A 27,747-nucleotide genomic window follows, 5' to 3' on the forward strand; every position below is an offset into this window, starting at 1 on the left:
CTGCATCGGCAGGCGGACTCTCAACCACTGCGCCACCAGGGAAGCTCACGTCTTATACTCTTGACTAGAAAGTATGCTGGGGCTCTGCTTGTCTTTTTCATTATTTTATCCCTATTGCTGGTCACGGAATAGACACTGTATAAATATTTTCTGAATGATTGTATGAATGGTTGCCTTTCAAAGAATGGGGGAACCAAGAAGTTTAAAGAAAGAAATAATCTATTATCCTGACGAAATGACCAGCAAATGTGAGGCCTTTCGGCAGCCTCATTTTGGAGCAGGTTGGCTTTTCTGTTTCTCAAGCCACATGGTGGCATCGACCATCACCCACGTCTGCAAAGACCTGGTTGGGGCTGTGAGCATCCCATAGCAGGCATGCTGCCTTTGACATTTTGACTAAGCTCTTCATCTTTTCCAGGATCAAGTGTTATTATTTCTTGCAGGTTTTTCACTTTCAGAGGTTGAAGAGGAATGATGTGTCATGGGGGTAGCGTCTAGGAGAACCGGGATTAGTGTGTTAGTGCTCCTTGCTGTCGACCTGGAACTAGTCTAATCCCCTCTCTACCTGCACTTTTCAACATGGTATCAGAAACCGACTCCGACGTTCCCCATGCTCTTCTGGAATTTAGTGTAATTCTCTTCTTAAGTGTGCACTTAGGATTTACTTGCTCACTGCATTCTAAGTTCTTAAAAATTGGGCATATTTTGACCATGTAGGTAAGAAGTACGTGGGCTGCAAAGATAGCCACATGGAAAATCCTCAAGCTTATTAGTGTCACGTAATATTCTACTAAACACCCTGTGGACATCATTATGGAAGGTTACAAAATAACCTGGAATAATCGACCTGCTTTGTAGGGACATTAAAGGGAACACCCTATGTTAGAATGGCTAAACTCTTTGAGAGGAAGATAATGCAAATTCAAGGTCTTCTTGCAAGGAATAACAACAGCAAAACGCCCCACAAGACTCTGCAATTATTTTTTTTTCCCTGAACGCTTTTTAGTGTATTGAAGGGGATTGTAACTTGTATTTTTCTGCTTCCCTTTTTCTGTTTCATCTGTAGCTTTTGCCAGTGCATTTTTTTATTATGTAAAAAATATTCTCGTTTTGGTACATGCTGCTGAATATAGCAGAGGAAATTACTGTTTTATGAGTTTACCATCTCAATTACTTTGCCTTTCATAAATATTTTACATATGCTCCTGTATTAGCCCATCTGTTATTCCCCAAGGTAGTAAAATATGTGGAAGAGGAAAGTGCTGTCATTCTCGTGTGTGTGTTTGTGATGAGCTTTTCTATGATTTTCATGAAATTCTTACGAGATTTTTAATGGCGTAAGTTTAACCTATTTTCTTAAGTGAGGTCAGGCAGATTTCTATAATCATCCTTTCTGTCAGAAACAAGAGGTGTGCAGGCTTATTTTTGGCTTTTCTGGGAGTGGGGGTGAGTAGCAGCTGTTAATCTAGGCTAACGTGGTACTTTTTGCTATTTAAAGTGAAAAGTGAAGATAGCTGAAAAAGACCTAATAAGTTCCACAGCTGACCACAGAAGGACCCTTCACACCCATCAAAAGGTACGTTTTGCTTCACAAACTTGGTGAAGCTTTAGAGATCAACGCAGCCAAGTGGCAGCTTTGTCTAGCACCGTGAAATCCACTTTTCTTGTACCAGTAAAGCAGAAACTGGCCAGGCTTTGGAGAAAATGACCCGATTTTTTCTAAGTAACTGGGCCCTCAATCAATGCTAAACATATTTATTTAATAGATTCTTATGGATGCCAAGTCTGTTAGTCAATTTAGTGACTGAGACTTGGTTCCTGAGAATCAATGTGTTACACTGTATAATAGATCAGACTTGGAAAAAAATAAAACAAACATTTAAATAGAAAAGACATTCCAGTCTGTTCCCATCTGTTCCATTTCCTCGCTCCTGGTGACCCCAAATAATTTCTCCCAGCATGTCTGCTTGTTTAGATATTTTAATTCTGTGGTCATGGAATACAATTTCCATCCGTTATTTGTTGCCTTGTCTTCCTGCTTTGTCATTGAACCTAGTTTTTTACTCATCACCTTAATTTACCTGTGCTAGGGCCCCTTGGTCCCATTTCAAAAGAAGTATATGTGTTGATAATGTTGTCTGGGCAGATGTGACACTGCTAGCCACTTGTTTGGTAGACTTGCTGTGTCAGAGATTTCTCAGTGGGAAACTGAGAATCCATTATTAATAAAAGTGGGCTAGATTCTCAGGGGGTGTTTCCCCCTTTATGACCAAAGTAATTGTCTTAAACTGTTACTAGTAATCTTAAGAGGAAATCATATTCATTATGATGTTGGATAGAAATCTGTAAACATAAGATTTAGTTTCCAAGTGTGGAGGTAGAACTTATGAAAGCAAAGACTTCTTCATTCGGTGATTCATTTCTTAGGAGACAAGATTCATGGGAAGAGAAAATACGGCATGTACCTTTTTATAGACTGCGATGCAACTTAATTACCTCATGAACAGAAATTCCACTTGGTCTTCAACTTAATACCTCAGTCCACTGTTGCCACATCATGCTGTCCTTTCCAATCATGTTCTTTTATTCTCTCTTCCCTCCCCCAAGAAGTACCAAAGTTGGATGCACAATAATTTGTAAATAAAGAAACTCAAGAATTTTTTGTACTATTCTACCTAGTTTTCATTCTTCTCACATCCTCTTAGTTGCTTAACATCTCCTGTTTCCCCTCTTTTCTATCCAAATGTGTTTTCAGGCAAGAAGCAGAAACTCATTCACCCCAAGGCTCAAACAACTAATAGGAGCTATAAGTGCCACTACATCTAGGGATCCAAATCAAAAGCCGAAAGGGTTAAACTCTAATAAAATAATGTCAGGCATTACTCCTTCTTTCTAGTGGAGCTGATCCTGTTAGCCTCACCTTCCAGTTATCCACAGCATCTGCACACTGTATCAGCTTCCATTGCTACCGACCTGATTTAAGCCACCATCATCTGGGTTAGGCAGTAGCCTCCTAAATGAGGTCTCTGCCTGCTTGCTGTCTTATATTCTGCCCACACAGCCAAAACCATGCTTTGAAAGTCAGGTCCTGCCACAGCTCCGATGAAACCCTTCAAGTGTTTTCTCAGTTCTTGCAACAGAAAAGTAAAAGTCCTTACAGTGACTTCCAAAGTCCTACAAGATCTGCTCCATCTTTGTCCTCATCTCCTGTCACTTTCACCTTTATTCATTTCCCTCTAGCCTCATTGGCCTCTTTGATGTTCTTCTAACTTTGGGCCTTTGCATTTGCTGTTCCCTCTGCGTGGAATGTCTTTCCTCCAGATATCGGCCTGGCTCCCTTCTTTCGTTTCCATCATGTCTCTGCTCAGTGTCACCTTATCACTTCCTTGCACTCTATAAAAACAGTAACTCTCTGTATCCTCAGTCCACCTTATTTGCCTATGTCCCATATTATTTTCTTTGCATCACTTATCAACACCTGATATTAAGCATTGTCGGTTTGTCTGTCTGTGCCCCCTCTTGCCTGATTAGAATGCAAGCACCATGAGTGTAGAGTTGGTCTGTTTTGTTCATTACCACATCTCCAGTGCCTAGAGCTGAGCCTGGGCACAAAAGTTTCTTCAATGAAGGAGTGAATTATCCATCAAATTGGTCACATTTACTTGGTTAGTGGTTTCTCTCCCAGACCCTCTGAAATTATTCCAGGTAAGGCAGACATGTTAAAAATTCTTTTTCCATATGAGTAGGCATTTTCCTGCTATGGGCGCAGAGATATTTCCATTTATAGATGTCCTCCAGAGAATTTCACTAAAAATGAAAAGGAAGTCATAGAAATAGCGTATAATAAATTGATGTTAGACCCTTTGCTTTGTTTTAAGGTTTTGATCATCTGAGATCAATGTATGGGCACTATTTGATTAAATACATATTTTCTTTTTTATTGACATATATACATAGTTCTCAGCATGGTACCCTGTTCCCAAAGGCGTTAATAAATTTGGGGTTACATGGAAATGCAGATGACTATAGGTATCTGTCATAACGATACCAGACTCGCTGGTTTAGGAACTCTCTTTGAGCTACTGTGTTTACATTCTGTTCTAATGTACAATACAGAAGAGAAACTGTACAATGTAATGTAATTCAAGAAAGTGATGCTTTTAAAAAACTATGGAAATGAGAGAAATTATATCTGACATAAACATTAGCTATATTCATTTGTCTTCATCAAATCACGTTTTCTAAGAAGCTTAGTGTGTAGCCTCTTTTGAATATCAATGCCACACCTTGTCTGTGTGCAGCCTGGGTGTGGGGATACCGGGGGCTCAAAGAGACATGATTTATGCTGTTGAACTCCCTGGTATGGGCTTTTGAGAGGAACACAAGTCTGTACTCCTGCTGGTAGAACAAGATGCTGTCATGCGTGGTGCTTAAGAGAAAGCTTTTAACTTGAAAAAAATCATTGCACGTGCAGATGCTAAGATTCTCACTGTCAGAATAGTCTCTGAGATGAATTTTGTAACTGAGCTGGGGCAGAAAATCCAGAGGCCACAGGAGCCATAGAGCAGCTTTTGAGGGTTTTATCTATGACTTCAGTTATCAAATTCCTTAAAGTACCTAATAGATGGGACCCTGGTTTTCTCATCTATAAATGTGTTTGTTAGAATAAATGATCCTTAGCATCCCTTCCAGCTCCAGTCTGTGTATTAAAGAAGGTGGGCTAGAGCTGCTTGGGGAAAACCTAGCAAAATAGGAGAGGTAAAGAGAAAATGATTTAAGGGTTGCTTTAGAGTGGTTGTGAGAGAAGTAAATGGAAATGGCAAATAAAAGAAGGAGAGGTATTAAACATCAGTTTCCTAATGTATATAGGGTTACCTATTATAGCTGGAGACTATCCTCCCATCCTCAATGAGGGAATGAAAGGGAATAGAAAGAATGAGGTTCTCAGGAGTGCTGTGGACTTTGCTCTCTTAGGGGAAAATGGATTGACATCTATCTGATTTGGATGTACTAGGTGTATTCTGCCTGGAAGCAAATGGCTCAACTTGCTGAAAACTCTAGGCTCTTCCTACGTTGGTCAGAGAGGATTTATGTTTATAATATACTTATGCCTGTGGCGAAGAAGACGTTCATTTCAGTCTGGGTTGACAAATAACTTCCTAATTTGCTGGCCAGTCATCATGGGACTTCCTGAACTGTAAAGTGCAGGTATATTATGCTGTTTTTCTGGACTAGCACTGTAGAGAAGAAACTTGGCATTATGTGCTTTTTTTTTTTTTTTTTTTTTTTTTAATAAAGTCCTGTTCAGAGTTGAACAATGGCTTGCCCCGGCCAACTGGGGTATCTTCAAAGCTTGGCTATTGATAAGTGCAAAAGCTTGTCCTCATGCACTTGCTTTCTGTTGCTAAAGCTCTGTGGCAAATTATACTGTGAAACTGGAAGACGGTTCCCTCGACCTCTTTAGACTGCTGCTTTCTTTTTTTTCATGTGCAAATGCTTAGTGATAAAGAATAATTCTATTAATTGAGCAGTTCACACATTACCACCTAGACAAGTGACTTTCTGAATAAGGTTGTGGCAGAGAAAATCAATCTCCATATGCCCATGGCTCCTCCGGGACCCAAATCTGGGCATCATTATTTAGCAGAAGCTTCTTGGCTGATCTTAATGATAATGACATGCATACATCTGAATGATCACCAAGAGCAAGAGAAATACACATCCCCGTAGGACCACGTCTGGGTACATAATAGCTCTGAAGACTGTTGGACACACTCCATTTCTTTCTTCTCCCCCCCGCCCCCCGTCTACGCTGATGCAAACCTATATTAGTGTCAACAATATTCTGACCTGCTCAGGGTCTATAGCATTTTATGCTGCCAAACCTCACGTGTGCATCCAGCTTGTCTCCCTCAAAGTGACGCCATTTGCTTACATTCTGCACCCATGCTGGTAGAACAAGATGCTGTCGGGTGTAATGTTGAAGGGAAGGCTTTTAATTAAAAAAAAAAAAAAAAAAAATCATTGAATTTGCAGATGCTCAGATTCTCAGCATACGTTGTTGATTGCCTGTCTTTGGGAATCAGCTGTGGGAAGCTCCTTTGCTTCTAAAGCTGAACAAAACAAAGAATGACCTCTTTTTTTTTTTTTTTCCTCTTCCAAGTTCACAGGATGTTTACTTATGTGTGTGGGTGTGGGAGCAGCATTATAAATATGAGCTTAGGATTTCAGGGTCTGAGTTCTACTGCTATTGGAAGGTACATTCGCACCTTCAGTAAATGTTTCTTGAGTGGCCAGGTGCTTCTATGGGAGAAATGCCATCTGTGGAGGGTTCGGACAGCAATGGGGGAAATGCCTGTGCTGGGATGTGGCTCTTGGCATCATGAGGTAAAGGATGGGACTTCAAGGGCCTCCACTTCTCTGAACCCAGGGCCTCCTTTCTCTTTGAGGGCATCTAAGTGGAACTCCCTGCTCTGCACTGATAGCAGTGGATGAAGCAGACAGGATGGTTTGGGCCAAGGTTCTCAAACCGTTTCCCTTGGACCATCTCTGTTGAACCAGCTGGAGTATCTGTTACCGACCAGACTTCTGGCCTTTACCAAGACCCCATGATACAAAGGGTGGGGCCTGGGAATCTCCATTTCAAAGAGTTGTTTTTTTTTTTAATACACATATATTGGGGACAACTGGCCTATGGGTACACTTAGTGGAGAGAAGTTACTGTTTCCTTTTTATTATTCTGACTCCCACTGTATGTAGTTAATCAGATACAACTAAAATTGGTCTCTTTTGCATACAGCAATATGTAAACATTTCTCAAATGGTGAGTTTTCCAAGATGTCCCTAACGATGTTCTTTCTTCCATGCCTGCTTCTGAGTTTGGCCATGCTTTTCTATCTTTTTGGAGCCACTTCTCAGATTTTAAAACCCGCTAACTGATCTTTCTGCTGTCAGCCACCTTAGCTGCTGTCAGGGAGCTCACTTAGACTCCAAAGTGATGTGGTATCTCTGCTACTCTCTCGCCAGAGAATTAAGCCTGAATTAATATGGCCGCACCTTCCAGTCAAGGTGACTTCTTGGTATTGCATAAGGTTAAGTGTGTCATGTCACTTAATCCCTGCTAAGAGTGCAGTACCAGTTGGATTTGGGATTTGGAAAGTGCAGCATAATAAAAATGGCCGCAAATTCTTTTAGCGGTGGAGTCTGCCTCCCTCCCCTTGAATCTGGGTGGGCTCTGTCATGCTATCTGGGTCCCATGTGGAGAGGCATCCCACCAAGGCACCATGTATGAGAGTGAATCACTGTGGACCCTCCAGATCAGTTCAGTCTCAGCTGACACCACAGAAGGCCCCCAGTCAAGGCCTTGAAGAACAGGTGGACTGCTCAGTCAAGCCCTGCCTGAATTCCTGACCCACTAAATCAAGAGAGATGACAAAAGGGATTTCTTTTAAGCCACTAAATTTGGGGGAAGTTTGTTATGCGGGAATAGATAACTAAATGTGTCTGTGCGGGGGGGAACTCCGTTGCTATACCAGCTTACTCTCGTCCATACATGGGGTTTTTGTTTTTACCTCTGGAGGCACTAAGTCAGAAAAATAGCAGCAATGCTGGTAACAATAATCCATTGGAATAAAATGCCTGCAAATACTTAACCAGAAGAACATAAATTATGTACAACCTAAGGAAAACATATGCTGTACTTAATGAATGCAGAGCAGTTTAAGGATTTTTCTTGATGCTTTAAACAGCGTACTTCCCAGTATTTAGGAGGGAAATGGATATTAATTGAGCTGAATCTATAATGGAGGAAACAGGCACTGAAATATTAAACCAGTTGCTTAAATTTTCATCACAGTGGGTCAGTAACACGTTTATACATAGAACTAGATCCCATAGGCAAGTAGCTTTCAAATATCTTTGATTGCAGTTCATAGAAATAAATATTTTACCTGAACCTGGTACCCATACATAAACTTGAGCAAACTTGGTGAAATACTATTTACCCTGTTACATATGATGCACTCTAAGATACTTTATTCTCTTCTCTTTTATTTTTATTTTTATTATTATTTTTAAACGTCCAGGTCAGTTTTATTTTAATTAATTAATTAATTAATTTATGATGCACTCTAAGATACTTTATTCTCTTCTCTTTTATTTTTATTTTTATTATTATTATTATTTTTAAACGTCCAGGTCAGTTTTATTTTAATTAATTAATTAATTAATTTGGCCATGCCGTGCAGTATGAGGGATCTTAGTTCCCTGACCAGGGGTCGAACCCGTGCCCCCTGCATTGGGAGTGCAGGGTCTTAACCACTGGACCACCAGGGAAGTCCCTCTATTTCTGTTTCTAAAAAATGCTGGTCAAACATGCTAAATAAATTTCATGACCCATTAATGGATTACATTCTACAGTATGAAAAACACTGCCCCGGACACTAACCTTCCTGGGACCAGGGATTCTGTCCTGTTCACCACTGTGCTTAGAAATTTCTGGTGTATAGAAGGCATTCAGGCATTTAATGACTTTAATGAATTTCATGACAGTGGTTCCAATTGATTAAAATGGGAAGGATACTAATCACAGGTCTGGAAATCCAGTGTCAACTCTTGAATCATTGTATATCCTTGAGAAGTAACTTCTCTTATTTTCTCACCTATAAAATAGAACTTGTGATATCTTGTACACATGGGATAAAATGAGCCCACAAATATTAAACTATCGTGAGTAAAAGATAAAGAATTACAAATAAAAGATCAATGGATTCGTTACTTATGCACTTTGAAATGCCTAGAGATACCACTCAAATACTTCACTTTGTTACTTTACTGCCACTTCTTTAATTTGGATTAACTAGGGAAAATTGTGGGGGAAATGAGATCTAAGTTTAGACCTTTTTAAAGAAAAAAATTAAATTTCACTGAGTAACAAAGTAGTCCTAAAATGATGGGCTGGATAGACTCCTACCTTGAAGTATTAGTTGGGCCACTAGCAGATTAGATACTGAGTGACAGCTTAAGCAGGTCCATGGCAGTTGCAGTACATTGTTTTTGTGTAAATGGACATTTCTGAAATTCTGAGGGGAGACTCGATTGGGTAAAGTGTCCTTGTTAACTCTTCAGGAATTTATTAATTCCTAGTGCATACATTAGAAAATGCCACCATATCTAAATTACTGAGGTTTGGATGTATGAGATCTGAAAAGTGTCTGTGGAAGACTTTAGGGACTCTGTTAAATTGTTTTAATAACAGCCAAGAGCTCTAAGCTATCAACAAGACTCTTTCTGCCCAGAGGTAAATCATGCTGCATAGTCTAGGGTAATTTTCCTTTTGTTCTCCCTGGAAAGTCTACCAACTACGTAGTTCATGGGAAATTTCCCAGCTTGTTTTCTGGATGAAGTAGCACGATAAGGTGGTTTGGTGCCCTGGCTTTGAAATCAGAGAAACTGGCTCTTAAGTTCTTGTTCTGCCACTTTCAATACGTGTGACCTTGGGTAGATCTCCAAGAGTTGTGAGCGTTAAATAAGCTATATCACATGTGCACACATGTATGAAGTATTTAGCACAATGCCCCGCACAAAGGAAACAATAAATGATAGTTCCTCTTAGCTGTATTATTGTTGTTTTTATTAGTTATTATTATTAGTTATATGCCAGTTCTTTCTGGTCTGGACTAGCTAGCTTTTAGAGTTCAGCTGCTGGAAAAGAGATTTGTTTGCTCAAGAAATAAGCAGGTTTCTTTAAGTTTCAAGGAAAATTATTCCACAAGTTTTACCAGGTCCTGGGACTCAGCCCTCGTGACACCTGTAAATTTAGCTGAAAACGCAATAAGGTCTCCATCTCTATAGCAGCTGAGACGGAGGAGTGGTATACACAGCGCATCACTGAACATGTGCTGTCAGCCATCAGCCTTCCCTTTGTTTGCTAGGAAAAGGGCAGCCCTATAAAATTGTGCACTTTGTTGGAGAAACTGGGGCACTAATGTGATTGCTCACTTTGTGATGCTGAGCTATTTCGAAGTTTCCTTTCTAATCGGCTCGGGGCAAAAATTGTGAAGTAGTCATTTGTCTCTGTCACTTCCAGTCCTCCTTCCCCCCACCCCCTTTCCCCTTCCTCTCCCCCCACCCTTCCCCCTCATCCTGTCAGTGAATTTCTCCTACTTCATACCATAGATGAGCTGAAAATGGCTTAAAAGATCATCCCCTTTAGCTACGTTTGTGCTTTAGATGCCTCTAAAGAATTAAATGATTCTCTAAGGATACTGTTTCAGATATTTGCAGGCCAGGAGGTGAGAGAATTCTGGCTGGGAGTTACCCTGGTATCTTTCAGTTAGCACTGCCTTCTCAGCTGAAAAAACACTGTGTCTTTGTCTTTGAAATAGGAGGAAGATCTATTCTAGCGTTTTCCAAAGTGTATTCCATGGGATGTGCAGTTGATTTTACTGTGATCAATTGCTTTTAAGAAACTGTAAATAACAAAGTGAAACAGGTTTCCCTGCTGTAGGGATTCTTAAAAACCTTTATCACGCTCATGTCAAAGGAGGTGCTTTGAACTTCCAAGTGGGTATTTAGGATGTAGCGTTTTCCACCTTATTTGATTATCTTCCTCTTTTAATTTTTATGAAGCACCTTCAGCATCTGTGTGACGCAGAACATACCTTTACAGAGCACCAATCTAGTCCAACCCTCTAGGCCACCTAAGGAAGGAAACAGTAAAGTGATGTGCTCAAGGTTACCTGTTGACCTAGTTGCAAAGTCAGGACTAGAAACTTGGTTCTCTGGCTCTACAACTTGGTCGGAAATCGCATTTGTGGTTACGGATTTAATGTCTGTCATCCCTGCTAGACCGCATACTACCCAAACCGAAACTTGACCTCTTCTGCTGTATCCTTAGCGCCCAGCACAGTACCTGGCACACAGTGATCAAACCAGCACTTACTAAATTGAATTGAGATTGATTATGGGGATGGACATGTGTTGCCTGTTTCTGTCTTTGTCTGTTGCTTCTCCTTCTAGCCTGCTCCCTACTACAGTGCTATATATGAAGGGGTCAGTGTCAAGTTCCATACTTACACTGAGAATACGTGGTCCCAGTTCCACTGACACTGAACCTGTTCAGGTGCAGTCTGTGTGTGACCACATTCTTCTGGGGTTGAAACAGGATGATGTGCACCTTGGGTGCAAACAAACAGCCCAGGACCACGAATCCACTCAGGCTAACCGAGATGCACATGGTCGTTGTCTGCACCTATAAGAAAAGATTGCCTAGTTAAGTGTCTTGACTATAAATTCAATACAGTGGCCAACTCAAGAGAGCACTGGAAAAAGAGCAGACTGAAAAACACCAAATCATCCACAGTTCTGTTCTTATTCTAGCCAAACCAGTACAGCAATTATATTGGATCTTCTGAGGTTGGGATGCACATGGAAACATTGCTTAGGATTTGTAAGCAAACCCTCTTCGTGTTTGGTGTCCTGAAGGCTTGCCAAGACTTCACCCTGATTTTCTTGTTTTGTTTGTTTTCTTCTTTACTTTGTAGAAAGATATTTCTGCAGAGCCACTGAAGTCAGAATCTTAAAGAGTAAAATATCAATATTCAATGATGAAGTGACCAGATAACTGATCCTTTGAGTCAATCAACTTGGCTTGTTTAAGGTTTACTACATTATGAGCAAATCTGGTCCTGTTTCATATTTCCATTTCTCTTTCTTGCTGGGAGCTCTCTCAGCTCTTGGTTTCCGTACTCAACACTGGGGGACATTATCAACTTTCTTCTCGGGTACCTACTCTTTTAATTATTTCATTAGCATCTCTCTGGAATTTTGATACATCAGGTACTCACTGTTCCATCTTTCTGTTCTCCAGGCTTCTATGCACCCATTCTTGACAGAGAATTTTCCCTTGCTCCCTCTTTGCTTCCCCTGAAAGCAACCCTCAGAACTAGGTTTTATCATCTCTTCTTTTCATTCACTTGCCCACACTTCTTCATCTTCTCTGCTCTCCTCATTTATCCTGGCTTCAGCTCCCACAGATTTTCTGGAAAATCCCAAATTAGATTCTACATATTTAATCACTTTCAGTATGAAAAATGGAAATTAATTATTTCTTCTGTCAGTTTCTACTCAGAGTAACTATGGTAAATCCTAGAGTCATTTTAGAGTTCTTTTTTCCTTTTTCCCCAGCCGATGCTATTACCAGATAGCAATAATTTCTCATGCCCTGAAGTGTCTGACCTTCTTCTGTAATCAAAGGAAGCTGAAGACTGAACAGTTAACTGGAAGAGCCACATAACTTTAGAAGACTTCTTTCTGTATTTGATTTTTAAAAAAATCAGGTTATGCTTGTATCATAATTCTTCAGACTCTGGTTTTACTTTAATTGCTGAAAGTAAATCTCTCCTCACTATCTTTTTTTTTAATGCAATTTTATCTTTGGCTGTGTTGGGTCTTCGTTGCTCCACACGTGCTTTCTCTAGTTGCGGCGAGCAGGGGCTACTCTTCGTTGCGGTGCGCGGGCTTCTCATTGTGGTGGCTTCTCTTGTTGCGGAGCACGGGCTCTAGGTGCGTGGGCTTCAGTAGTTGTGGTGCGCGGGCTCAGTAGTTGTGACTCGTGGGCTCTAGAGCGCAGGCTCAGTAGTTGTGGCTCACGGGCTTAGTTGCTCGCGGCATGTGGGATCTTCTCAGACCAGGGCTCAAACCCGTGTCCCCTGCACTGGCAGGCGGATTCTTAACCACTGCGCCACCAGGGAAGCCCTCTCCTCATTATCTTAAAGCTCTTGCTCCCCTAACCACTCCAGTGCTCTCCAACTTGGTCCCCAGTTTCAGGCTCTTCTCTCTTTTGTCAGCTTCTCAGAAAAGTCTACTATCTAATTCCATGATGGAAAAGCCTTGATAAATCATAACTATGTTATTTAGAGCAAGTCCATTACTGACGTAATTTTTTTTTTACATATAGTATAATATGATATTAGAACTGTGCTGTTCCTGCCTCGGTTTTGACCGTGGTGCCAATGTGAAAGCTATCAGATATCCCAGTGAGGGTGAGATCAGTTCAAATGTGCACATTTTCAAGAAAACCTTCTATAACTTTGAATCTCCTCACATACTTTAAGACATTACAAGGAGAGGAGAAGGGAGGCTTCTGTGAGGAGATCTTGCCCAAAGCTGTGCTGTGAATTCCATGCCCTCCACCCCTTAGGGGGATTGTGTCCATCTCTTCACTTAAAGCTTACAGAGGAGGGCGTCGCTGTGGCCCTTCACAGAAGGTTTGAGGTTTTTCTGTGGTTGGGTGGATGCTCTGGCTGGGAGCCTGATTCCTGTCTTGAAAATCTAGAAGGTGAGAAATGGCTAGTCACTTTTGTAGCAGGGCAAGGAGACTTGCTGATGTATTGAGATAGTCCTTTACTCTAAAAATTTATCAAAACAAACACTATGTGAGTGATATGCCAGACAAGATGAGCCATTGTGGGTCATCTAGGGCCCATATGGAGGGGTCTGTAGTCCTTCTCAGAAGGAGGCTAGAGGGGAGTAGCTGGATTGTGACAACTCAGAGTAGCGAATTGCCAGCCAACTCACTCAAGGGCTTGCGGGACAAAAAGGCCAGCAGGACCTTTCTGATGATCAGGTGAAAACACCCTTTAATCATCATCCAGGTTATCCCAAGGATGTGTCTTTAGCCACTGCGGACTTAGAGATCATAAAGTCATCCTGTTATGTAAGAACCATCCTACTTCTTCCTTATTACTCTCTAACCGGGCCTGAGAGGGAAATAGCAACTGGTGGACTGGGGAGTGTGAGCTGGGAGAAAGGGGAAGCCAACCACTGCAGTTCCAAGGCAGGCCAGACCTCAGGAGAAAATGATACTGAATGTTAAGTCATGATATGATTTGATAACTGCATAGGACAAGGCATTTGAATTTCCTACTAGAGACTCTTTTCCATTGAAAATGATTGTAGGACCTTATGTGTGTCACCTAAGGACACACAAATTCATGGGCCTACCAAGGTCATGAGAGTTTTCATTCATTGATGTATCCCCAGCACTAGGATGGTGTCTCACATAAGGTGAACAGTCAGTGTTTGGATGTATCCACTGGAATTTCCATCCATGGGTGGAGGGGTGACTAATGTCACTAACTACTAAAAGGGACACTGGGAGGCCTAACTAAAGGTGCATTTTGGACATAGTTTATGCTGCGTATTTTTCAGTATACCTGTTTTAAATTTGATACCTTTTAATTTTTTTCAAAGCCCAAGTATCAGCCTCATAGTTTCAGTTGCCCGGTTCCCTCTATAACTCACACTATAAAGAGTCTGTATTTATCTATAATTATTTGTCCTGCGTCTTTGAACACTCCGAATCCATGCTGCTTTGTTTGCATCTTCCTCAAGCTCCTAGAAACACTCGACATGGTTCATCACTTCCTGGATACGTCCTTCCCTCACTGGACAGTTCCTTGTCTGAGTTAACCTTTGCTGACTTTTTCTCTTCTACCTGAATTCTAAGTGCTGGAGTGTTTCAGAACTCAGTTTTAGACACTCTTCTCTTTACCATCTCATTGAGTTCCGTGGCTTAAGTACCTCCTATGTGGATGATATTCATATATGTAATACTAGTTCCAACCTATCTTCTGGGCTTCCAGACCTATACATTCAACTGCCATCTTGGCATACTGTTGTGGATGAGTAGTAGGCAAATCAGAATGAATATGTAAGCAGAACTTGATCCTTTCCTCCGAGTATCTCCATTTCAGTGTCGCCAAACGCCACCCACTTGTGCAAGCCCAAAACCCGAGAGTCATCCTTCATTTTGCCATTTCCCTTACACCCACACATCCAATCCAATAGCAAGTTCTGTTGGTTCTTTTGGAAGATAATCCTTTATGGTCTCTTGGGCTTCTGTATGTCTTTCAAGCAGCGGCTCCGACTGCCTTTGTTCTGGACTTTCTTTTCAACGGTATTTTTATAGCAAAGAGCCCTAGAAGATAGAGGTAGTGCCTGTGGAACAAAGGACCAGCATATCACTCATTAGAAAAGATTCAGGTTCCCTAATCTAACTGTTCCTCCCTGTAATGCCACCACTGACTGTGCCGTGGTCAGGGAACCAGAGCCAGTGCGGAACTCTGGCTACGGCTGTTGCTTTGAGGGATAAAGTCCTTTTTGTCAGCGTCAAAAAAACTGTGGCAGGCTCACATGTTAAGTTAGAATCAGTCAAGTAAAATCTCAGACTCTTCGGTCTTTGACAGTTGTGACAGTGAGATCGGAAAGGCTTTCTCAAAGAGGAAGAATGAGGGCCTTGTGGGCTGATGAACAGGACTTGAGAGCAGTCCATGGGGATGTGTAGCAAACAGGCTGACCAAACTGTACGGCCAACCAGGCAATTAATAGTGCTCCACTTTATTGCCATTAATGTAGAGGATTTGGGGAGTGGGTCGCGGGCTGAGTAACCGGAAGTAGATTCAGATAGAGCTGCTAGACCTGTACTGAAATTGTTGCTGACTCACCTCTGGGGTTGCTGTGGATTTCCTCCAAGGACCTGATTCAGGTCCTTGGTGGGCAGAAAGTTCTACTCTTTTTTCACATAAAAGTTGCAGAGACAAGCACCTACACTGACCCGGAAAAGAGAAGCCTTCAGAGAAGCAGAGACCAGGTGAGTCATTTGAACTTCGGCTGGCTCCCTTGGGAAATGAGGGAAGAGAGGGCAACTAGTGCTTGTGAAGGAAGAATGGCAACAGTTAGGCCCTCTTAGGGCTCATCCCTTGCTATAGTCTCTCACGCCAAACTTAGGTCCATTCTGAGATGACAAAAGTCTCCGTTTTTTACAGTGGAACCTGGCTGCAGAAAAGGAGCTTTGGCCCTCTCTGTCAGATTGCCCGGAAACAGGATAATGCTCTGGGAAGCCATAGATGAGGCACTGACCGGTATTTGGGCTCTTCCTGACCTGGACTGGGTTTCAAATGCTGACAAAAGTGCTGCACCAAAGAATGAGAGACTGACGCAAGGAAATCTGGACGAATTCTTGCAGTCAGCTGCAGCCCTGGAAAGCTTGCTTAGCCCTTATGCTAAAACCAGGCAAGACGCTAAGAGATGTTATCACGATGAGCCAGCAAATGCCCTGGATTAAGATGAACTCCTTGAAAAAAGTTGCTGCTGTCTGTGCAAGTCAGTGGCGAGTGAGCTGAAATACACAAACCACGTGGCCCAGGCAGATAGCTACCGATATCTGCCTCTGGCCTCTGAGTCAAGGGGTCCCCAAAGTTGAAATGAACAGTGACAGTAATGATGACGTTGCCATTCAATTCAGGGTTTTGGGTGCTCAGAAACATTGAACCTTCGTTTGGTTGAGCCATGCCTAGCTGCTGCGTGCTTGAAACACAGGGCAAATGTGCCTTCCTTCCTGGCATGGAGATGTCCATGCTGCCTGATTCCTCCCTTACTCTCTCCATCCTGATTGTAGCTGCCTCAAGAAGAAAGGAAGGATAGGAACAATGTCTCCCCATCCCCAAGGGTGGCTGCCATCCATACGCACCAGACCCAGTATGCTGGGAAACTCTGGGGAGGGAAGAACTCAAATTTTTATGCTCTGTTGGTTACAGACAGCCAAGTCACCATCCTACCCAGACCTGTTAGGGAGAAGGCAGGGCTGGGACCAGAAGGAGGCACATGAGGAACTTGCTTGAGATACACATTTAAGAAGGCACCCAAAACTCAGTAATCAAGACAAACTATTTTATTGCAGTATTTTTTAAAAATAAAAATTCATGCTAAAAGCCCACGATGAACACAATACCAACCTTTTAAATAAGGTTAAGGTTGGTAACAGTGCTGGGCTGTGATGTACTCAGAGTGAAGGCAAAAAGAAAAATCGGCAATACTGATCTTATCATGATGACCGCTCATGCAGGTGTTACCGGGCCCACTCTGCACCGCCTAGTGGAAATTGGGACTTGCGGAACCTACACAAATGCTGATGTTCTGGCTACAGTGGTGGCTGCGAGTAATAAAAGTCCTTTGTCTCTGAGTTAGGAGTCTCATGTCTTCTGTCAGCATCCCTGAGACTGTGGCGGGCTAACCTGTTAGATAGCAGGATGGATTAAAAACCCTTCTCGGTCCTTCACAGGTTCTGTCTCCATCACTGACATCCTACCCTTGGTTCTGGCCACCATCGTCTCTGACCTATCGCAGTCACCTAACTGCTCTCCCCACCCCTGCTTCTTCCTTTCTGTCGTACGTTGTCTTCAGCAGCTTGATTTTTTTTTTTCCCTAAAATGTGAGATCACAAAATATGAGATCATTAAACTTCTCCATTTAAAAGTATTTCAGTGGTTTCTTTTTCCATAGAGAACAAAATGTAAACTTTTTGCTATGGCCTATAAAGTCCTATGTGGTCTAGCTGCCCACCCTCCCAACCGCCTACCTCTCATATAAACTGACTCTTCCATCTACTCATTAAACCGTAGCCAGGTACACCTTTCTTTTCTAAGACATTTTTGCCTAGGGGTGTTCGCGCTTGCTGTTTCTTTTGTCTAGTGGGTAGAATTCCCTTGGTTGGCTCCTTCCCATGTTTCGGTAGGGTATTATGAAATAGGCACTAATAGGGGTGGCAAATATTTTTTGAAAGAATGAGATGTGATACATTTCTTTCAACCTTCAAAATAGTCAACATGGGAAAATTGAAATTTCTCTGCAAGTACTTAAAGCTTGTAAAAATTCTAAAGTCACCTCCAAGTCTGCCTAGGCAAAATGCTTTGCCTGCACCAACCCCAGTAAGAATCCAGCATCTTGATACCTAGGGTACGGTCCTTTGCCTAGCAGCCTGTCCATCATCTGGGAGCTTGCTAGAAATCCAGAACCTTGGGCCTCATCCCTTCTTACTGAATCAGGATCTTTAGCAAGATTCCCAGGTGGATGCGCCTTAAAGTTTGGGAAGCACTGCAGTAGCATAATCCTGCTCCCTTCCAACATAGCACTCACCACTGCATGAGTTATCCTGAATTTTCACTAGTTAATTATTTACTCACCATCTCTATCCTCCTTTCATTCCCCACCAGATTGTAAGTTATAAAAGAGGAGGGGCTTGTCTATGTTGATAGCTGTATCCCCAAGGCCCATGATAAATGCTCAGATACTTTTGGAAGACGTGAATGAACAAAATACTCAGTAATTACCATTTAAACTTTTTGTGGTAAACTTTCCACCCAAACGTGACCTAGTTTTTCTTTACACCATTTGAACTATGTATTGGATCCCTGACGACTCGGTGTTTGATTCTTATGCTCTCTGGGATGGTTTTGTTGTGATACAGAAGGAGGCAGCCTGGATATTTCTCAAAGATCCTTTGAATTTTTGGATTCTTACCCAAGTTTTTGCTTGCTCTGTCTTGATGTCTCTTACAGCGTTGATTAGTCTTGCTTGTTCTAGGCTTTACTCCTACAAGTCCATTCTTCATATTAAGGATAGATAAGTGTGTGATATAGTAGGAAAGGCATGGATTTGGATCCAAAAAACTAGTCCTACTATTTTTTAACTGTGCCACCTGGGAAGTTAATTGCCCTCTGAGTCGATTTACTCATCTTTCGAATGGACAATGAAATTCGCTTTCCAGGGTGCTAATGAGAATACGTGAGCTCATGTATGCAAAGCACTTAGTAAAATAAGGTCTTGGAATTTGGTCAGGAAGACTTAGTTCCTTTCTTTCCCTCTTGCCTTAATCATGTCACTTTTTGCCCAAGTGAACAACCAACCAAAAGAAACAAGAAAAATTTAACAATCACAAGACCTCAAAGCCCTTAAACATTATTTAAATGAATTCCTCTACCTGGTATAATCTGACCAAGCTGCCAGTTCCCATTAATTTCTCACTAGACTCCCCCTGTCTTCCATCTGAGCACGACCGATATTATTGCATTCTTCTTGGTTCATTTCTATTTTGCCTCAAGAATATTCCCTGTAGGTCCTATATACTCTAACTACCTTACTTGCACTTTCCTACCAAGAATCCCACCTCTTTTAAGGAGATTCCTGGAAAGACCAAGCTCTTACAGATCCAACTCTTTTTTGAAACAAATAGGCATTTAAGAGTTTATATCAGCAATTTAATTATAAACTATTGTGTTAATCTTGAATTCGTTCATGCTTGTTATTTTTTTCCCAACTGAGATGTAAGCTTTTTGAAGACTAGAATAGTGCTTTATATTTTTTTATAACTCCCAGGGGGTGGCAAAGTACTGAGTCATAAACCTTGTTGACCGATGCCCAAATTCCTAATGCTGGTACTTAGATTATTACTGGGTACTTTTCTAATGCTGCTGATTCTATCCGAGCCACATGGTTTCCCTCCAGGAAATTTTAAATCGCAGTAGAAAACAAGGGTCCTGAGTTCAAATACCTATAGGGCTATGCAGATTCATATGTGAGGGTAGCCAGGTGTAAGAATTCAGGGGCTGGTGGGAGATGTAGGCAACACGAGTGAGAATGCTCTGTCTAGAGGCATAAGCACTACCCAACCAGCTAATTGTGGGTCCACATGTTTTATCTTGTTAAGAGAAGCCAAGAATCTAGATAGTTATGTATAATTTCTCAACTTTCTTACTTTGGCAAACATTTCAAAGAATTTCAAAACAGTGCAGGCCAAACTAGAGATATCTGTGGGACAAGAAGAGCATGTGATTCATTAGAGCAGCGATTTTCAATCCTGGCTGCAAATGAGAGTCACTTGGGGAGCTTTGAAAAATCCTGATGTCTAAGCCACAGATCAGGCCAAGGGGCTGAGCCCTAGGTATCAATATTCTTTTTCAAAGCTACCCAGTTGATTCAATGTGTGGTTGAATATGAAAACCTCTGTGTTGGAGGCTCTGGTCTACTGTCTCATTTCTTTTGTAAATTTAGTATTGGGATTATTTGCAAGGATAAGTGAGACCTCAGATGATCTCTGTGGGATTCATTGCCTTAATTAGCATAGCCCTTAAAACACTCAACTCTACAATCTCTGCCCCATTTTCCTTGTAACTTCTGTCATGTGGTAAAACTTCTGGTATCTTCAGCTAACTTCATTTAATCATGATATTGCTATCATGTTAAAGGAAAACGTCATTTTTTTATGTTTTAGGAATAAATGCTAGTTCATTCAATACAATTAAATTTTATTCTCGGTAGTATTTTTGTTTTATTTTTTCATTAGCTTTTTTGAGAATGAATAGTATCAAATCATATGTGAGGATAGAACAAATAACATTGTAACTATTTTGCAGTTCCAATACCCCAAGTCCTTTCTACTAAGGATGGCTTCCTAAGAACTGAAAAAAAAAATCCTTACAGATCTTTAGGAGGAGGATGTGTATAGAAAGACAAAAGATAGAATTGGGGGCATTAAAATGCATTAACTGTAGTTCTCCATTTAATCCCCACACTAGAAAGGTACGAACTCCTGTGTGCATATAATCTGACCTTTGATTTTGTTGATTTAGTTCTGATGTCTTCTCTTTTGACAGATTTTCAAAATTTTTTATAGGTAGTCTTATAGAAAGCCTGACCGTTATCCCAACATTGAATGTATATTCTTTATTTTTCTTGCTGCTCCTTCAATGTGGTCCATAGGTTTCAGTCACAACGTTGTGGATAATTTACTAGACTAGACACATCAAGCTTTGCCAGTCTCTTGATCTCTTGCTTTAAGTAGCTTTGTCTTATTTTTGAGCTGCAATATTCAAGAGCTTGGTAATACAGGAATTGCTGGTGAACAGAAACATTTGAGGACTATTCCAACCTACAGAGGCACTTTATTTTGTGAAATCGTGTTGTAACAAGGAAACCATAAGGCCTGTGGAAAACTTAATGATGAATTAAGAAATATAGAGAATAAAAACCAATTGCCTTAAGAGGAAAAAATCCTTATACTCACTCATTGGAAGATACGAAAATGAGAATTATAAATGTGAGAGCAACTGATTGATGGTTTCAGCAATTTGAGAAATTTTGATGGAATCATGAACGGTTTCTTTCAGGAGAGATGGTCATTATATTGAAGCCCAGAAATCTGAACTAAATATTACAGGAGACTATATGAATAATGACTTAATTAGGTTACCTGGATATAGACAGTAAAAGTTTTAACTGATTCAGGGATTACATACATATACCAGGTCTACAGGAAGTACAGTTGTAGAAAAAGTATAACAAATATCGTATTTTAACTTGTTTTAGAGAAATAATGATGCTTATTTGAAGCTTGAGTGAAAGTTTTTAGACCTTTAAACCGATCCTGGCTTAATGTTGCAACTCTGCTTTAATTTACAGATCGATCTGTGGTAGCCAGGTCCTCTCGTGTCTAATTTAAAGTCTTATTCTCTTGTCATTCACTTTCTAAATTAAATTAAAAGTTTTAAGGGGCATGTGCGTGTGTGTGTGTGTGTGTGTGTGTGTGTGTGTGTGTGTGTGTGTATTATACTTCTCTCCCACTAGATTATAAATTGCTTGAATGACCATGCCATTTACATTTATCTTCCTCTCTGGGCCTAGCACAATGCTTTCCACGTAGCAAGCCTAATTAAATGTTTTAAAACATATTGAATTAATTTCCATATACAATATGGCGGTTCATCATGTCATTTATAATTTAGCTACCTAATTGCTGAGATGAAATAAAAGGAGTCTCTTTCAAATTACACATAACAAAACAGTGGCAGGATACAAGAAGAAGGAAAAGGAGAAACCATTCCGAGACTTACTCTGTAGTCACTTGATGTCACATAAAATATAGGGAGGAAGGCCAACCAGATGATGCATGTGGTGTACATGGTAAAACCAATGAACTTGGCTTCGTTGAAATTTTCTGGGCACTTCCGCGTTTTGAAGGCATACACAGTGCATAAGATGACCAGGACCACATCGTAGGTAAGTGAGATCAACATGCTGGAATCTTTGACATTGCATTTTAAGATGACTGTTTCCCGCTTCTCTGGAAGGGTATACCGCCTGGTGCCTGGAACCTCCAGGATGAGCCACACAGACACTACCACAATTTGCACCAGTATCAGACCCAGGCAGATGAAAACCTGAGAACTTGGGCTGATGAATTTTGGCCTCTGAGCGCCATTCTTTACCCCATCGAAGACACGGGCAATGCAGTTTGTCTTGGTCAGCAGGGCTGAGTAACAGACAGCGAAGGAGGTCCCCAGCCCTAGTCGGCGCAATGCACAGATGACTGGTGACGGCTTGGAAATGAAGAAGAATGTCATGCAATAGGACAGGCCAACCCCAAACAACAAGATGTAGCAGAGCTCTCGGCCTGATGCTTTGACCAAGGGTGTGTTGTTGTGCTTGATAAAGACAGTCACAACCATGCATGTACACATAAAACCCAGGCAGGCAATGGTGACTGGACCAATGGCCCAGGCATCTTGCCACTTGATGTAGTCCTCAGGAAGGTCAAAGCAGCCAGATAGGTCTGCAGTGGGCCACTGCCCAAGGCCGCAATCCATACAGGTAAACTCGTCAACCAGGTATTCGTAGGGCTCGCAGGGGATGCAGATCCAGCAGCAGACATCCCCTGGTTGCGTATTCTTCATTTCATTGGGTGCACAGGGGTCGCTGCACTGGGACGTGGGGATTGAGTTCCGGGACCAGTGGATAGAGTCGACATCTACTGATAAGGTTTCTGCCCAATGACCAACCTTCAAGTAGGAATACTTGCCGCCCATGTACTGGAAGTTGAACACGTTGTAACGTCCCATTCCGTCTCCAAAAGTGTCAAACTTGACAATGCTATCTGCGCCTTTATTTGGGTTGAATGGAGCTGTGACATGTAAAGTAAAAGAAAAGAAAAGAAAAGAACACTGTTTAGGTGTCTTAAGTGTGATCGGTCAATGACTTTATATCATACACTTAGCAAAACTGAAATAACAGGGAAAAGGGATTCCAAGGCTGAGATAATTTATCAATTACCATTGAATTTACATATTAAAAACTACTGGAGTCTTCAAGCATTCATAAATTCATTCACTTAACATTCCTGAGTGCCTCCTGTGTGCCAAGTGCCAGTGATAATCATGAGTACAATACAGTGTCTGCCTTCAAAGGAGCTGATTATTTAACAGGGGAACCGGTGAACATGTAGTCATATTTTATGTGGTATATAGATATTCATTTCTTGAAAGATTCCACAATAGGAATTGGACAAAACTTCACATCTCATCTCTATTATGTATTTATATATTTATGTATAGAAATTAAATATTTTCATGAACATATATAATTAAAAGGAGGAATTTTTCTCCTTCAAATCAAGAAAAAACCTTTTTCATTATAAATGGATGGAATGTTTCTTTTAAACAGTTTAGATAATTCAGAAGGAAAGAGAAAAAGAACACTCATCCATAATCCTTCAACTGTAGTATTTTCATGTTTTGGAGGCTATTCATTCTGACTACATATTTGCATGTGTCTGTGTATAGCATACTCCTATCCACATATATACAACCTGAATATTCTGAAGGCACCTACAGTAGAAGCTAGGTAATTGCTTTAAAGTTTTGTTCCTAACTGTACAGGATCGGTAGCCCTCAACCCTGTCCCTTTCTTATAGCCAGTGCCTAAGAGCAGCGCCTCTCTAAGCATCTCTGGTTCCTCTCTCCTCTCTGAGACAGCACATCCTGTCTCTCTTGCCAACATCAGCTGCCATTCTGTTCACCATTTTTATGCCACCTTCTCTGGTCTACTCTGTGCCTACTATTTCACACTGCCGACCTTTACTCTTTCCTTAAATGTAGAAGAATGAGGCTGATGTCTCTGATGCACAGACAAACTTTATTAGTCAGGGTAGGCTTGCCTCTGTTGGTAAATAGACCCCAAATTGTTTAGGGGCTCAAACACAATGGACGTTTATTTCTCCCTTGTGCAGTACGCTAAGGTCTTGGACGGTGGGTATCTCTCCTCCACACAGTGATTCAGGAACCCACGTTCCTTCCACCCTGAAGCTGTACCAATTCCTAGGGCCTCCTTCTCATCGGCATCCATGCAGTGGAAGGAGAAGAAGAGTATGAATTAGGTACACCTGCTTCCTAAAAGTATAAACCTGGAAGTGCCACGTGCTTTTGTTCACATTTATTGACTAGAAATTAGTTACAGGGTCACACCCAACTTCGAGAGCAGCTGGGAAATGTGGCTTAGCCGATGTGCCCAACTACAGCTATGGATGAGGAAGGGAAATTTAGAGGACACTGCAGTCTCTTACTCTGCAGGTCTTTGCTGTCTTTACTACCTCCTCCCTGAGCTCTGTTCTGTCTTCTCTGGGGCTCATGTTGTTCCAGCCAGCGGGAAACAGCTTACTCTTCTTGGGTCTAGTTACTTCATGGAGGAAAGGGTCCCTCAATGAGTTGCTTGGGTCCTTGGTAAAAGAAAACCTCACATTTCGCGTAATAGCTCTTGCCTACGTAGGATGCATAGATGCCCCTAGAGTGTCAGGCTTGATGTTTCCAGTAATGTGTTGTACCATATATAAAGTCTGTGAGCAAATGTAATTCAATATGCCACATTTATTCCTCACTTATTATGATTTATTTCTTTTAGTGATCTTGTTATCTCACTTACATTTGACTTTCCTAAACTTCACCTAGCTTTCTGCCACATTCTTCAAACCCATCACCTATGTCTGTGTGTGTCTGTACTGCAGTTGGGGATTGGCTTCAAGTTCATAGCGAGACACGCTGTAGTTGTAGATGAGTGCATGATTTTGGATTTAGATGGACCATGCGTGATTCTCATCTCTGCCTTTTAATAGTTGTATGTCCTTAGGCAAGTTAACCTTTCTGACTCTGTTTCCTAATCAACAAATTATAATATAAATATAAATTATAAATAAATATAAAAATGCTAAATAAATTGATCATTTTCTACTGGTTTATAACATTTGCCAGATATTAAATTGTGGGATAATTCATTTCTCTCTGTTATTTGTTGTTTCTCTTGATCTCTTTCCACAGCAGTATGATCTTTTTTGCAGCTACTACAGCTTTAGACTATGTTTTAATATGTTAGAACGAATGAACATAGGAGTTGAAACATTATTGCTATATTTTCAGGAGTAGGAATCAATATCGCAATTCTTAGATCACATAAAACTAAATTTATTTAGTCCATGCTTAGAAAAATTTCATTAAAAATGTTAGAGACTCCTTTCACATGTTACAAATAAATAAAATGTTGAATATTTTAACATAGTTTACGTCAAGTATAAGAACCTCAGATGTGTTATTAATTTTCTTTTTCTCAACTACACGGTCAATCTCCACCAGTGTTCAGTGGATGTTATTAGGTCATTCTGGAAAAGTTTTGTAAAATAAATGTTTTATAGCTTTAAATATTTCACTGTTTTCACAGCCATTCTTGAATGTAAAGTTTCTTAAAAATAATATATTTGAAAGGTGAGAAAACCGGTTGTTTTGCATAATCTGAGCCGGAGAGGGTTATTGATAAGATTGTTGGCATGTGAGCTAATAATATAAACACTGAAGATGTAAAACATTCCTTTTGTAAATCCTTTTCAGAAATCATCTGATATCATTAACTGAATATTGGAACAGACTGGTGGCCTAGTTGAGAATAACAAAGCTAATAACACATCTAGGGTCTTAACACTTGATGTAAAATGTTTCTAAATAGTCAACATTTTACTTATTTGTAACATGTAAAAGGAATACCTGAAATTTTTAATGCCTCTTTTCTAAGCATAGAATAAACAAACTTAGCTTGATGTAACATAAGAATTCTGGTATTGATTCCTACTCATGAAAATCTGGTAATGATATTGCAATTCCCATTTTTTTCTTAATCGTTTGAATATACAGAGCGTTGATAGGTTTTTTAAAGAGCCTAAATGAGGACTTTAGCTCTGGCTTTTACAAAATATAGGCACTTTTTTTAAACTGGAGTACAATTGCTTTACAATGTTGTGTTAATTTTTGCTGTACGAAGAAGTGAATCAGCTCTATGTATACATATATCCCCTCCTCTTGGACCTCCCTCCTCCCACCTCCTTCCCACCCATCTACGTCATCACAGAGCACAGAGCTGAGCTCCCTGTGCTATACAGCAGGTTCCCATTAACTATCTATTGTACACATGGCAGTGTATATATGTCAATCCTAATCTCCCAATTCATCCCACTCTCCCCTTCCCCTCCTGTGTCCACTCTTCCATTCTCTATGTCTGCGTCTCTGTTCCTGCCCTGCAAATAGGTTCATCTGTACCATTTTTCTAGATTCCACATATATGCATCAATATACGTTTGTTTTTCTCTTTCTGACTTCACTCTGTATAACAGACTCTAAGTCCATCCACATCTCTACAAATGACCCAATACCCTGAGAAAACCATAATTCAAAAAGACACATGTACCCCAATGTTCATTGCAGCACTATTCACAATAGCCAGGACGTGGAAGCAACCTAATGCCCATTGACAGATGAATGGATAAAGAAGATGTGGTACATATATACAATGGAATATTACTCAGCCATAGAAAGGAATGAAATTGGGTCATATATAGCCACTATTTTTCATTAGGCTATTTTATTTTTTTAATTTTTTTGAATTTTATTTTATTTATTTTTCATACAGCAGGTTCTTATGTTATCCATTTTATACATATTAATGTATACATGTCAATCCCAGTCGCCCAATTCATCACACCACAACCCCACACCCACCGCCAATTTCCCCCCTTGGTGTCCATACGTTTGTTCTCTACATCTGTGTCTCAATTTCTGCCCTGCAGACCGTACCATTTTTCTATGTTCCACATATATGCATTAATATACGATATTTGTTTTTCTCTTTCTCACTTCCTTCACTCTGTATGACAGTCTCTAGATCCATCCACGTCTCTACAAATGACCCAATTACCATAATTCAAAAAGACACATGTACCCCAATGTTCATTGCAGCACTATTCACAATAGCCAGGACGTGGAAGCAACCTAATGCCCATTGACAGATGAATGGATAAAGAAGATGTGGTACATATATACAATGGATCTCTGAGTATATGCCCAGTAGTGGGATTGCTGGGTCATATGGTAATTCTATTTTTAGTTTTTTAAGCAACCTCCATACTGTTCTCCATAGTGGCTGTATCAATTTACATTCCCACCAACAGTGCAAAAGGGTTTCCTTTTCTCCACACCCTTGCCAGCATTTGTTGTTTGTAGATTTTCTGGTGATGCCCATTCTAACTGGTGTGAGGTGATACCTCATTGTAGTTTGATTTGCATTTCTCTAATAATTTGTGATGTTGAGCAGCTTTTCATATGCTTCTTGGCCTTGTGTAGGTCTTGTTTGGAGAAATGTCTGTTTAGGTCTTCTGCCCATTTTTGGATTGGGTTGTTTGTTTTTTTAATATTGAGCAGCATGAGCTGTTTATTTATTTTGGAGATGAATCCTTTGTCCGTTGATTCATTTGCAAATATTTTCTCCCATTCTGAGGGTTGTCTTTTCCTCTTGTTTATGGTTTCCTTTGCTGTGCAAAAGCTTTTAATGTTCATTAGGTCCCATTTGTTTATTTTTGTTTTTATTTCCATTACACTAGGAGGTGGATCAAAAAAGATCTTGCTGTGATTTATTTCAAAGAGTGTTCTTCCTGTGTTTTCCTCTAAGAGTTTTATAGTGTCTGGTCTTACATTTAGGTCTCTAATCTATTTTGAGTTTATTTTTGTGTATGGTGTTAGGGAGTGTTCTAATTTCATTCTTTTA

At 40.6% G+C, this 27,747-nt stretch overlaps 1 protein-coding gene across 4 annotated transcripts in view; it reads right to left on the bottom strand.

Annotated features, from left to right (window-relative positions):
* The window catches only part of GRM3 (glutamate metabotropic receptor 3), a 246,715-nt gene that overhangs the window by 3,581 nt on the left and 215,387 nt on the right, over positions 1–27,747 (bottom strand). For 2 of the 4 annotated variants that reach the window (XM_024130448.1, XM_024130453.1), the window contains exons 4-5: positions 21,729–22,795; positions 11,077–11,251 (exon numbers count right to left, since the gene is read on the bottom strand). In XM_024130448.1, coding sequence (XP_023986216.1) covers positions 11,077–11,251; positions 21,729–22,795 — 1,242 coding nt within the window. Of the gene's footprint in view, positions 1–8,580; positions 8,661–10,860; positions 10,878–11,076; positions 11,252–21,728; positions 22,796–27,747 lie in introns of those variants that run through there. The other 2 variants (XM_024130457.2, XM_055085055.1) reach the window with 2 other exon arrangements.

Source organism: Physeter macrocephalus, chromosome 5 (assembly GCF_002837175.3).
Source record: "Physeter macrocephalus isolate SW-GA chromosome 5, ASM283717v5, whole genome shotgun sequence".
In the NCBI taxonomy this organism is placed as follows: domain Eukaryota; kingdom Metazoa; phylum Chordata; class Mammalia; order Artiodactyla; family Physeteridae; genus Physeter; species Physeter macrocephalus.